We start from the raw sequence: 13,500 nt of genomic DNA on the forward strand, positions 1-13,500 counted from the left end.
CCCACAGACATGCTTTTTTTGGGTTTAGTACAAGGTAGAGGTGGAGGGTGTGGAAGAAAGCTTACCTTCTAAAGGTGAGAAAAGGGTAAGAAACAGGACAACAAAAACAGAGATGCGTACAGTAGTCATAATAAGGAAGTGATAGTGACAAAATAAATCAAGAGGCAAACTAAGGATCAAGTGCCAAACAACATAGGCCAAAGTGATTTTGTATCTTGGTTATATCAATGTTAGATTTCCTGCTAAGCTTCATTTACTGACCAGTCTGGCTTCAGGTCTCAGTAAGTTTTCTGTAACATTTATGCTTTTTTGTTGCTCATAGCATTAACCCTTAAAAAAAATATCTTCAGCAATTTACTTCCAAGTACTCAAAAAGAACTTGGCAGGCATTTCAGTTACGCAGCTGCATTTATTTGTAATCCCACAACACTTATGATTCTGTCTGTCAGACCTGCTTTACAGTCTTCTAGACACTTCAGCATCACTTCAGAGCAGCAATTAGCTCCAGGTAAGTGGCTCCAGTCAGTCACACAGCTGAACACTGAGGTGTAGGAGCCAATCCTGTCCATAAGCCAGCTTCACAGGCATCAAACTGACCCAGAAAGCCTCTTCAAGCTAACAGATTTCTTTGAAATTTACTCTCATGCCCAGAATAAAAATGGGGCAGGGAGAAACAGGGCATGTGTTTAAGGAGGAAGCCCCCAAAATTGACTAGAATTTCTGAATTCCAAGCCTTCTGCACAAGGAATAAAACAGTAGCCTATCTTTTCTGGCAGGATCTAGAAGGAAAATCTCAATCTCACTTAAGAGACCAGTTGATTGTACAATAACTTTTATACCTAACTTTCCTATGTCAAAAATTATTATGTAGGGTAGTTATACAAAGGGAAAATATCCTTCTCTGAGTGGAATACACTATATTCCAGGACTTTCTAACGATGCTGAAACTAAAGCATGAATAAATCTGTCTTCTGTTTGACCACTGAGTTACAGTAAACCATTGAACTACCTTCAAATGCCACACTAGTTTAACCTTGCTTATTGAAAGCTCATTTTGAAAGATACATGAATATATTTATCTCTGAAGATATTTGACCTTTTAGAGATGATATGATGTGATTACATAGTGTTACAAAACTGATGTGCTAATACATATTTCAGTGGTCTCAAAAGCAAAAATTTAAAAGGGTAAAACACAGTAGACAAAAACTAGACTTCCACATACAAATGTTGATATGAAAATACCTTGCTCGCCCAGGCATCTTCATCCCAGGAAGTGAGTTGCAATACACGAATTATTTCATTTATCTCAGCACTCATTTTCTCTACTGTGAAATTGCGATTTTTCAAGGCCTCTTCTATTCCCTGGCTTTTAGAATTTTTTGTGGTTACAAAAATCTTCATAGCTGTAAAAATACCAGAGATTAGAAAAAGGTATATGCAAGACCAATCAGTAGTCAAGTTGACCTTCTACTGTATTTATATGGAACATTTTCTTTTGCTTGGACCATTTTATCTCAAAGAGATTACAGTTTTAATACAAAAAGCACAATTACTTGCAATTGATTATAGATGTTGAGATTATTTTTAATTAACATAAAACACAGGAACTCCAGTTCAAAACAGTAATTCAGAATAGTATAAAAGAAGAAAGCAAAAAATACCTGAAATAAGTACTGGCAACAGCTCCTTCACTGTATTCATGGAGTTTACCAGCATAACCCTGTGCTCCTGATGAGTTAATTCCTGTTGTCTCTCGTCAATCATTTTGGCCATCTTTGTCATTCCTAAAGATTGAAGTAATTGAACACTGAAACACTTGAGATTTCTAAACAAGAATAAGGCATAATGATTGATGAAAACTCTATTGAAGTTTAAAACTTTTGTATTAGCAGCTGTTACTTTAAACACATTCCAGATACTTCAGAGATGTCACTTATTCAAAACCTAGCCACTATGTAAAGTAGAAAGACTACTCAAAATTCTTGATTTAAAATCCTATCAATAAAATAGGAAAATACTTGAAATTACTGGTTTAGGATATGAAGTCACTTAATGAACACTGAAAGCTGATTTAAGGGGTGGGGGGAGGGTGTCATGTTTTCTGTTAAGATTTAATCCATGCCTTAAGTGAAGGACAGAAAAAGGAAACATCAGGATTTTGTTTGTTTGCTTGGAGATTCTACCAGAGGTCAAGAACTGTATTTATTTACACTTCATATTTGCTAGAAATATTTCAGTACCCTAGAAGCCTGAAAAGAATTACATTTATTCTAGAGCAGTAGCTAAGACCTGTGAGGTTTACCACACAGTGCACATGGAAACTTCAGACACAGCTTCATAAAAACTTAAGATTATTTAAATTGGTGCTGTTGTGCTCTTTTCTCCTCCAGGGTATAAAACTGGAAGGAAGTCACATATTCTTTGGCTGAATTACCTTTCTGCTGGTTAGCATCTTAGGCATTTTAATACTGCTTTCATGACATCACTGAAAAGTAGTAGGATCCTCACACTGACAGCCCAGAGAGGCAAGCTGTGCAGAACCACATTTCCTTTTAAATGATAAAAGCCTTAATAGGTAATCATGTTCCTCTCTCTAGCTCCAGCATAAAACCTACAAGTATTTCCTTGACTTTAAGTGTACCTGCTGATACTCCTGTTATTTATATAGTATTCACATGAATGGTTAAGTTCAAATGCCCAATAATATAACTACAAAGAACAAGGACTCTGGGCTTTACATTTTGTGGGCATGGGCTACAGATGTTGAGCAGCAGCCAGCTCAGGCAAAGACAGAGCTTCTCCAGTATTCCAGAAGCACAAGGCTCACTATTTATTCAGAATACCATGAGTTTAGAGATTACTTGCAATAAAGGTAACAAGCCTGTATCTCACTCTAAGAAACTAACACACTTACCCAAGACCTCTGTCATACATATGTAACAGCAAATTCTGTATGTGAGGTTCAGTGAAAAGACCCAAATGCTTGGAACTGAGCCCAGCAGAGGAAACTGAATTTAGGGGAAGCTTCCATTTTAAAGATATGAAGGCAATAACCACAGAGAAACTAAAAGTTTATATACCAAGTCAAAGAAAAAGTTTCAGGGAAAGAAGATTGCCCTTTTGTTTTATCTTTTCCTGTTCAAAACGAGGCAAAAACTATTTAATTGAAGGTAATTTCTGATGGGAAATAAAAGTTTAGAGAACACTATACCTCCATATGGAACTTCAAAGCTTTTCCACATCTAGAAACAAGGTCAAGTATACACTTGTTAAATAAAAACAGCATAATCTGGAAACGCGCTCTGTGCCATGACAGCTCTTAGTCATTTCATTTATCACCTAGCCACATTACACAAGTATTTATAAAGTACTAACTAGATTCCTGCTGGTTTTACATAAGCATTCTTTAGTTCAGTGTAATTTTAATTCCAACATCTTCCTACACTACCACCACCACATCTTGATTTTACACAATGCATTTTTAAAATACTTTAGCTACTTCATGCTGAAGCTAAAGCATTTGAGCTAGCAGATGACATAGATTAATGGTAGGTTTCCTCTAGAGCAATAAAGGGATAGAGACAGCAGCTCCTCACTTAGCAATCACTTCCACCACTCAAAGTGTGAGTTAACACAGAGAAGTAACCAGTAGTGAAGGAGCATCAAAGATCAAACAGAGAATTTCCATAACAGCTGGGTTTTTGTATCATACTTCAAGACAGCAATTTCTGCAACCTCATTAAGATGTTAACATATGACATGTAGCATATACTATTCCAAGAAATTCCTACTGGGCCTAACTATCTCAGCCAGTGCAGACATTTTATCAGCTTAATGGATTTTATATCTGTGAGTGCTTAGTTACACAGCTTTTTCTTTCTTTTTTTTTGTTTTATCCTTACTAACACATGCTTACGTCCTTCACAGTACAGGAAAAGTACAGTGCATATCATTCACATGCACATCTCATTTAGCAACATCTTCTGCATTCTTAAAAAAGACTGTGAAACAGAGTCATTCTTTCCAACAGAAACTTCCAAAGCAACTGCTTTACCATCATCCCAGGGTTCAAAACTGGGGGAAGGAAGATGCTGGCAGAAGAACAAAGTAGTGGAAAAAACTATACTTAATATATTTATGAAAGACTGGAGCAAATCAAACCTGGCCCCAAATTCTTCGTGTAAGTCACCAGATCCTCCATTGTCTCTACCACTTCTGCCACAGTCAAATATTCCAATATTCCTTTGCAGACACGGATGATTTTACGGACCTAAGAGAGAAACATCCTGTTATTTCTTAGCTGAAGCTAAGTTACACTTTCATTAGAAATGCAAACCTCTTATTAGAACTGTTTAGTTATAGCACTTGCTAATAGGGCAAATGGGCAATCATAAAGGTATGAGATCCTGAATAAGTTACCCAAATTCCATTAATCAAGTGCTGTAGTGGCAAGCCAATACTTAATCAGCTTTCCACTACTCAGAAATGCAAAATCCTACTTCTAATATTTTCACTTTGTATGATAAATGAAGGAGAGCATTGAGAAAATAGGTTAGAAAGAGCTTCATCTGTGTATGCTGTCATGCTTGAAGTTTTTCATCACAATTTCATCAATAAAATATTTAACTTAAATCACAAAGCAAAGCTACTTACAAAGCAGACTTCAGGCTTTCAGAGGAAGTATCATTTACCATACAGCTTTACATATGGATAAAGCATTACCCAACATTCCAGCAGGGAAGATAGATCCAACATCTTAAACTTTCCAGAAAAATCTGTGAAGGCTGTACTTCATTTACTTCTGAACCTCTGCCTCAGCTTAACTTTTTTCAGTCTACATTTGATTCCCAAACAGTTCTCAGTCAGTAAATATTTTAACCTCTGAACCACATTACTTCTGACATCACGACATACAATTATTATGGAAGAACAAGTTAATTGACATTTAATTTGTATCAACCACATCCGGTGTTTAGCACCTAGAAAAGACCAAAGGTTCTTCTGAAACTCATTTCAGTTTTTCCCTGAAATGTTACTTTATATTGAAACACAGGACAGACACCTGCCAGCTTAAGTGCTTGTGAAAAATCAATCATTCCTGAATAATGGATTTCTTTTCATTAACAAGGAGTTGTCAGGTGAGTCCCACAAAGCATTAACTTCACAAAAGTCAATTCATTTCCTAAACACTAGAAAGAGAGATTGAAAGCTATTAAGTTCCTTGAAAGCCCCATAACACTTCGATTAGTAACACTTCTATTAAAAACCGTTTCAGAGGAACACACAAACATTGCCATGAGATATTTAAATGAAACAAGGATACCATGTTAGATTACTCAGAACAGCAAGAGGAGCAACACAATTCCACAGGTTAACCAATTGTAGCAGAATTAGGATTGCCATCAGCATTTCTAACACTTATTCAGAAATAAGCAAGACTACATCCCCAGAAAGAGCATGAAAACTATGATTTGTAACAAAAAAAATTCAAACATGAGACATTTACATTTCCTTGCAACTGTGGCTTTTTTTTTTGTACATATGAGGATGGACAAACAGCACTTCTGAGTCAGTTTCTGGCTAGTGCAACAGTCAAAATGTAGCAACTGTTAGATTTATCAGAATACATATTCTGCCTGACTAGCCAGACAATCCAAATTTGTATTACCTCCCATGCCCCAAGGCCAGTTAAATTGCCAGAGCTAATGAGCCAGACAAACACATTAGAAAGTGGCCTAGGGCTTTTCAAGGAAGGGATACAGAAAATATAAGGATCAGTAATGGGTAAGGTGAAGGGAATACAGAAAAGCATCAGGAAGGTATCAGACAGTTGACGAGATCTGGCCTTTTTGAGCAATAATCACAGGCAGCACCTAAATATTATATCATGCAAAAATGCTCCTAACAAAACAGAGCAACAAGTCTTAAGCTCCTTCAGACAGAAAGGAATGCAAAATATGTTTCAAATCAAGCTGAAACCATCAAAACCTCATTAATCTATTTAATAGTTTGGTTTAGCTAATTTAGTTGGGGGACATTTTAATTAATAATGCCCTTGTGCAGGCACTTATGTCGGTCGGGCTGGGATTCCTACCTCTGCTTCATCGAATGTCAGGAGCAAGTCTGATGTTCCAGAAAGGATTCCTCTTGACCCATCAATGAGATAGTCACGAGCTGGTACTGAGTAGGGATCTGCCTGCAGCATCTGGGCTGCCCGCACGAGTTTGGTGCAGGCGTTCTCCACTCTGTGGAAAGCCAGCAGACAACATGTGCTGATTAGCTTCCGTCTGAATGACAACAGGCTTGAGAAAGTTTTATCCTTACCATTTGAAGCAGCACAAGCAAACTGATCATTCTACATCTTTATGGTTTAAAAGGCGAGAGTATTTATTTTATTTTTTCTAACAGAAAGTCACCAGCAACCATACAATCCAGTTTTTCAGAAGTCACACAACCTTCCTACACAGGGAACGTCTGAATTACCCCTTACAGAGCACAGAGTACAGTGTAATTCAGGGGAGCTCCCAACCCAGCAAAATACCTTACATTCTTCATTACAAGGGCAGGGAACAACACAATGATTCTTTTAGGACTTCACAATCAAAGTAACTGTTAACTTTTATCAGCCTTGTATATGCATTGCTATTCAAGTAGCAATCACTATTAATAAATATTAAATGACAGCTACACATTAGGACAAAATAACAGTTTTAAGAAAGACACTGTGCTCTAGTCAATGAAGCTGTAGTCCAGGTCTTCAGAATGTTAACACTCATAGAAAGAGCATTTTAAATAACCACAAAATGAAGTGGTAAGGTGCAATGTTCAAATGCATCTTGCAATTCCAGACGTAAAAGCAAAAAGATTTTGCAAGACATTACAGTATGTAACTACAGTAACGCAAAAGGTACTTAAAATAAGATAAGCTCTGAAATTAGGTTCCATCAAACTATTTAATAGAACAATTTTAAAATATCAAAAATTGGAAGACTGAAAATGTTTTGATTTTGTTCTCTTGCAATAACTTTGTGACACCTTTGGAGAATAACAAATTCAGACTTCCCTTTCATGTTAGCTATGCTACTCTTGACTGTAGTTATTGACTGCACTTTCCTCCACTGTCTCCCATTTAAGTGCAGTGTAATTCATATTGCTCTGTGCATGTGAATGCCATGTGCTCATTCAATAGCATGAGGTTCCAACAAACATAAAACACTTCTCTTACAGCAGTGCTACCTCTTATGACCACTTTTGCATGCTTGTCACATAGCCCATTTTCTACTGACCACTTGGGCACACTCTTTTATCATACTTTAATAAAAATACTTTTGAAAAGTTATAGTTAACCCATTCCCCCCCACACCATGTTCTTTGCTAACACAAATATTAGAACTTAATGGTTACATCTAAATTTAACAAGTAGAAATAAGACACCCCTTACAGGAGAAAACACTTTTGTCCAGAGTGTAAACTTTTCAGCTAATAGCTCCCTAGAATGGATCACATTGGACCAGCTGCATTATCATAACCAGCTCTTTTTGGGAGACATCTGCTCAGTGTATCAGATGGCAGAGGCTCCTAACCAAGCAAGAAAATGCTGAAGGACTTCAAGGCAGAAAGTGGAAATGGTCTGCTCATCACTATGCAATGCACTCAGTTGTGTTATCAAAGTCAACCGACTCCACTAAATTACATTTCCATGCCTGCTTCTCACATTTATTCTTTTCAACTCTGCCAAGAAAGGGATTAAACAAATCACCTACTCAGCAGCTCAGAGCTATAGGCTCAGAAATACTTAATTTCCTACAGTTTAATTTCATGGTTGTCTGTTTAATACTGATAATTATCTCAAGGCTGCCTTTTTCATTTGTTAAGACAAGAATTACCATAAACGCATATTGTACCAGAAGCCACCATAATTAATGAAAATAGTGTTTCTAAAGATTCAAGATTTTCTTTTAGACTTTTTAGGGTTGAACCTCTTAAAGCTAAATATGAATTTCCATAGTATAATGCCTATTTTGTATAAACTTCCCAATGCACTTAAAATGCTTCACGAGTGTAAGCTGTGTACAAGAAAATCATAGTGGTGTTTGAAAATCAGACATTTCAGCCCCTACAAAGCACACATGCTAGGAAGCAAAAGATTAGGATTCATTTACTTCCATGAAAAAATCCCAACTAACCAACCAAAACAACAACACAAATGACCAAAGCCCCTAAAAATGCAATGAACCACTCGTTCTATCACAAGAATCAAATGTTCAGAAGTTTAGAACAGAAGTTCATTGCTATGTTGACGTTTCTAATCTCTGTATTATGCTGAAACATAAAAAAAGCCAACAGCATATCTTAATAAAAAAGTATATTTATTTTTGAGGTATGATTACAATAAAGCTGTCTTAACACCAGCCAGATTCTTTGTGGGGAAGACACTGGTCACAATATTTCTAACCACACTACTTTGGATAGTCAATCCACTTCATTGCTGTTAAATGTATTCCTTACAAAACATGAGGGGGGAAAAAGTAGCTTATGCTAAACTATCATTTTAGTTTTTAGGTTTTAGGATTGACCTCTGCTTTTTCCTAAGTTTGTTTTCCAGTTTAACCACTACAGTTTAGATTACTTGCAGTACTAGAAATACAAAGTAAAAAGCAAATATTTTACATTAGCAATAATTTAGGAAATAATTTTACATTAGCAATTAACAGATACCAGCATTGCAGCTACAGCTCAGCTACCAAAATAATGTTAACATAGAATAGCATTATTGATTGATTTGTTAAATGAGCTTGTCCATGAAAGTAAAACTTTTATTCTCAGTGTAAACAAACAGTGTAACCCTGTTCTTTGCCTACATACTGCAGTTCTTCAATTCTTTGCAAGAGAAGCTTAACAAGTAATAGGAACACACTGCAAAACATCTGATGTAAATTATACGCATTACTTATACTCCCTGGTGATTAAGACAATTAAGATAAAGAATTCAGCATTTTTTAACTCTAAGTCAACAGTTCCAATGTGGTTTATGTCAGTAGCAAGTGAAGGGAAGCATGATAGCTTTTCAGCAACCAGCAAGTTATTTTGCTGCTCTGTCACACTCCTACTGAAAAGCTTTACACATTACCATAATATATATTTATTATGAACCCTTGATGACTGTATCAAGTCTTTCAAAATAATAAACAGATCTCTTCATTCTCCAGGACTGGTGATCCTTTTGAATGGAGGAAATACAAGCAGGGAATGCAGTGCTAGCACATGTGTACTGCTTCTTACCCATCATCCACGCACCAGTACAAATTCTGACAGAGCACTCCCTTAAAAAGGAATGCCAATTCCTGAACTAATGCTTTAGAAACAAAAATTCCCTCTCAGGAAAACAAAACCAAAAAAACCCTCATCTGTTTCAATTCTGTCCTTTACAGCAGTAAAAGATAAGGCTCCCTTTGTAGCTCACTTGTGACTACCATTTGTCCCCACAACCAAGACACCCAGGACAATACACTCCCCATGTTAACAAGAAACTCTTAATTTGCACTACTTCATTTTGATATAAACTCCAGATTAACAAAAACCCACAAATAAAACATGCTATTCATAAAAACCCTAAGTCATTTTACTCCATCTAGGATAGTAAGTACTCTGTGGACTGGGTGTCATTACTCTGACAGATACCTTTGGTTCCCATTTTACATAATATCACAGCTCATGCAGTCATGAATTGCTGCAGAAAAAGTTCTTACACCCAGCATAAAGTGGTACTATTCAGCAGTACTTGTGTCACATTTCTACAGTAATTTAATTACTCAAGTCTTGCACAATTTGCTACATTTTGATCAAAGGCTTAATACAGTATAGCAATTTTTAAAAAAAATCTCTTTTCCTTAATCCTTTACTTGTCTAGGTGAAGAAGAAGCTGGAAATTAACTAGAAATTCCACACATGAATTCACAAAATGAACACAATCAAAATTACACATTTGCGTACAGTTCATCAAGAAGCAAGAAAAAAGCTTTGATCTCATTTCATAAAATAAACACTCCCCTCAAAAATCGAACCCCCCTGCAGCCACACAGGATCACACACCAGGAACACAGCATGATAAATACTGTACTGGTTTATATCAAAGGCTCATTTAGCTCAGCATCCTGTCTCCAATAGTAGCTGCAAGTAAAAGCCTAAGGAAGGTTAAAAGCAGGATAAGCATTTATCATGCTTCCTCTAGGCACTCTCCCATCCTTCAACTATTTTCAGTTCTTGGGACTTCCTGCAGTTTGTGCATTTCATGACCCACAATGGATCCCTCTAAGTACTTAGCTATTAACCTCCAAACCCACATAAAGAGTTTTAACAGTACACAACCAGCTGTACAAAAAATCTCTCCCTACTGTTGGCTTACAAACTGCTACCTTAAAGCAATTCCCCCCATGTAGTTCTGCACAGGAAAAACACAAGTTTTCACCTTCTCCATGCAACTCATACTTCCTTAGACATTGTCAGGGCCTCAATCCCCTCTGTCACTTATCCCAGGCTGAAGAGTTCCAGTCTACTCAGCTTTGCCTTATACAGAAGTAATTCTATGTCTTTGTTCTCCAAGCCCTTCTATGAGCTTTTCCAGTCCTGCTACAACCTTTCCAAATTTGTGTGACGCCCACGACATGCAGTTTTCAGGCTGGGGAACAAAAATATATTGTGACATTTTGATCTCTCATTCTTTGATGATAAACCCAATGTTTTATTTACTTTTACTTAATAAACAGGTAAGGATGCTCTCACCAATGTACAACAGCTCCAAGACTTTGTTCACTACTGGTAATGGTCAGTTCAATCATCCTATCTGCCATCAGACCTGCTGCTCTCCCAAGCATGCATAATTTCAGATATTTAAAAATAATTTAATCCACACTTAATATCAAGTCACTTCAATTAATTAAGTACTGTAATTTCCCAGAGTCATCCATTAACCTCTCAGCCCTGCATAAGACTTGGGGTCACCACTAAGTACTTTTGCCTCACAAGTCAGCCTGGTCTCCAGAACATTTATTAACATGGTGAAAAGCACAATCCCAACCAAGAGCTCCACAGACCTACTGATTTCCTCCTGCCATTGTCAGGGTTAACCATATAATATTTTCTTGCACTTCCAATTTTCTTTTTCATACAAAAATTTTTCTAATTACCCTGCAGCTACTTCACCTTCTTAAAAGTCTCTAGACCATGCCAAGTTTGGAAATCAGTGTATACTGTATTACCTGAACTACCCTTTCCCCTGTTTGTGACATTTCTAAGAATACCAATAGATTTATAAGGCAGAATTTCCCTCCACAGAAACACTGTCACCCAAAGCACACTATATATAGGTGAGGTCTCTGTGTTCTCTAATACAGAATTTCTAATCATTTATTCCAAAAGTACATCAGACCGATACATCTCCTGTTCCCCAGATTTCCCTAGAAAGTTTCTCAGGCTATAGCATCACTTTGATTGACATAATGGTGGGTCTCAAGTAACAACTTGCTTCACTAATAACTCAGCTATTTCATTCTTGAACTCATATGCTAGTACCACCTGGTCCTATGCACTATTTTAGTAATTCATTTTGTCACCCTACAATGCAACAAACTATATCCTTATTCACTGCCAACCATAAATTTTCTCCTTAGACATCACTTCCCTTCTCCCTTTTATTATTTTCCCAGTTGTCTCAATGCTTTCTTTTTGACTATCTGCCAGTTTGGTGTTTGGAAATAACAGCAAAATACTCAGAAATTCTGTATGCACTGGACAATGCTAACGAAGAGGTTCCTTACAGGTAGTAGAAGAAAGTTTCTTCAATAGAAGTCTGTCAGGTGGCAATAAGCAGCTTGGAAATTCCATAACAAGGTGTGATGTAGCATTTTTAAGGCTTAAGGCAACAGAAGGACAAAGTCAGCTGTCCTTTACACCAAGACATAGAATTAAGAATGTCTGCTGTAAGGGGACTGTCTATTACACCGTTTGCAGTGAGTCACTGCTCTTCAAATGTTTTAGATTTCCAGGCAGTTATGCTATCAGCTGCCTATACTGACAAATTCACATTTTCCCATCAGCCAAATAAATAGAAAAAGATTGAGACACCACATTGTCTCTGACACTTCAGACAAACCTACAAGAGCACACAGCTAAGTACCACTGTTACCCTGATTAATTTTTGTAATTTTTTAAAAGGAAGAAATACCATATATATGTACTCATATATACAAAATGTAACAGGACAAATCCCTGCTGCCAAAGAGGTTGTTCCTGACATTGGAACAGGTTTCCTGTACACACAATACAAGATTTACAATAAAATTACTTTACTTGATAAATGCTGGTGGCATATCCCTTTTCAAGATCTGGTCTTCTGTTGTCTGCACAGTCTCTTTTCCAACCTGCAGGAGAAAAAAGACATATTTAAGAATCAAAATTTCAATGTCAAGGCCAGATAAAAGCAAATAGTGAAATAAAAAAAAATGCTTTTTACTAATGACAGCTCCTTTCACCAGGTTCCTGTTGCTGTGTCGACTTTTGAGATCACTATATACTGTGGTTAACTTAATCCTTTAGAAATCGTATGTTGTTTCCTATGAATATCTCTAAATTAAATTAGGACACACCAACACACTTCTCCCTCTTCCTACTCTCCATAGAAACAATACTTTTTTTTCCTGCACTTAGTTGTAAAAATTTAATCTCTGAAAGTTTCCCTCTGAGCTAATCTCCACAAGTCAGAAATCAAATTCAAAGATAAAAAAATTTACCCCTCCTTTTGCTAGCAACTTGGTCTATTAGAAAAATGTAGTTAATTACTGAGAAAGCACCCCACATCCACACCATCCTTTCGGCAAAAAATAATTATGCAGAAGCCAATAAAGAGAGTAAGATCTGGAGCTTTCTATACACTAGCTCTTGTGTTACACAATAGAAGTCTTTATAATTGGTAGCTGACTCTCTGAACTGAGATCACCAACTTGACAAAATATTTCCAGCTCCTTTGTTCGCTGTATTTTCCAGCTGAATAAGCTATTCAGAAAGGCATCACAAAGCAGAAGGTCTTTAAACCAGACACCACTTTGTGTTAAGAGCTGCCAGACCTGCTCAAGCTAGACAAGATAGCCCTGAAAATCCCTGATCAGCTGGTGCTTAAAGATTCACTGGGTTTGGACAGAAGATGCAGTGTGTCAGTATGCACAGCACTTGCCAATTCTAATGCCTTACAGCCTTCCAGAACCACTGTTTCCTTGCAAATTTTTGCTGCTTGCCAAGAACGGTTTCCCTGGTCTGCTCCTTTTCAGAAGAACTTCACAGAAGTCCATTGGTCTGAGTATTTTATTTGCTTCAAAGAGATTGAGCCTAGCCTACTTAATTTTTTTTGGACACAAAAAATTGAGTAATTCCCAGTAACTCTGGATTACACATTGTAAGAGAAAAGATTCTCACCAGGTGAAAATTAAGAGAAATCCTATATTT

At 36.8% G+C, this 13,500-nt stretch overlaps 1 protein-coding gene across 3 annotated transcripts in view; it reads right to left on the bottom strand.

The window, feature by feature from the left end:
• Positions 1-13,500, bottom strand: part of VCL (vinculin) — a 56,371-nt gene that overhangs the window by 25,033 nt on the left and 17,838 nt on the right. For all 3 annotated transcript variants that reach the window (XM_041473465.1, XM_041473474.1, XM_041473463.1), the window contains exons 2-6: positions 12,352-12,422; positions 6,098-6,248; positions 4,165-4,273; positions 1,665-1,787; positions 1,246-1,406 (exon numbers count right to left, since the gene is read on the bottom strand). In XM_041473465.1, the coding sequence (XP_041329399.1) occupies positions 1,246-1,406; positions 1,665-1,787; positions 4,165-4,273; positions 6,098-6,248; positions 12,352-12,422 (615 nt within the window). The remainder of the gene's footprint in view (positions 1-1,245; positions 1,407-1,664; positions 1,788-4,164; positions 4,274-6,097; positions 6,249-12,351; positions 12,423-13,500) is intronic.

The sequence above is a fragment of the Pyrgilauda ruficollis genome, unplaced genomic scaffold (assembly GCF_017590135.1).
Source record: "Pyrgilauda ruficollis isolate IOZ18807 unplaced genomic scaffold, ASM1759013v1 scaffold11, whole genome shotgun sequence".
Classification (NCBI taxonomy): Eukaryota; Metazoa; Chordata; class Aves; order Passeriformes; family Passeridae; genus Pyrgilauda; species Pyrgilauda ruficollis.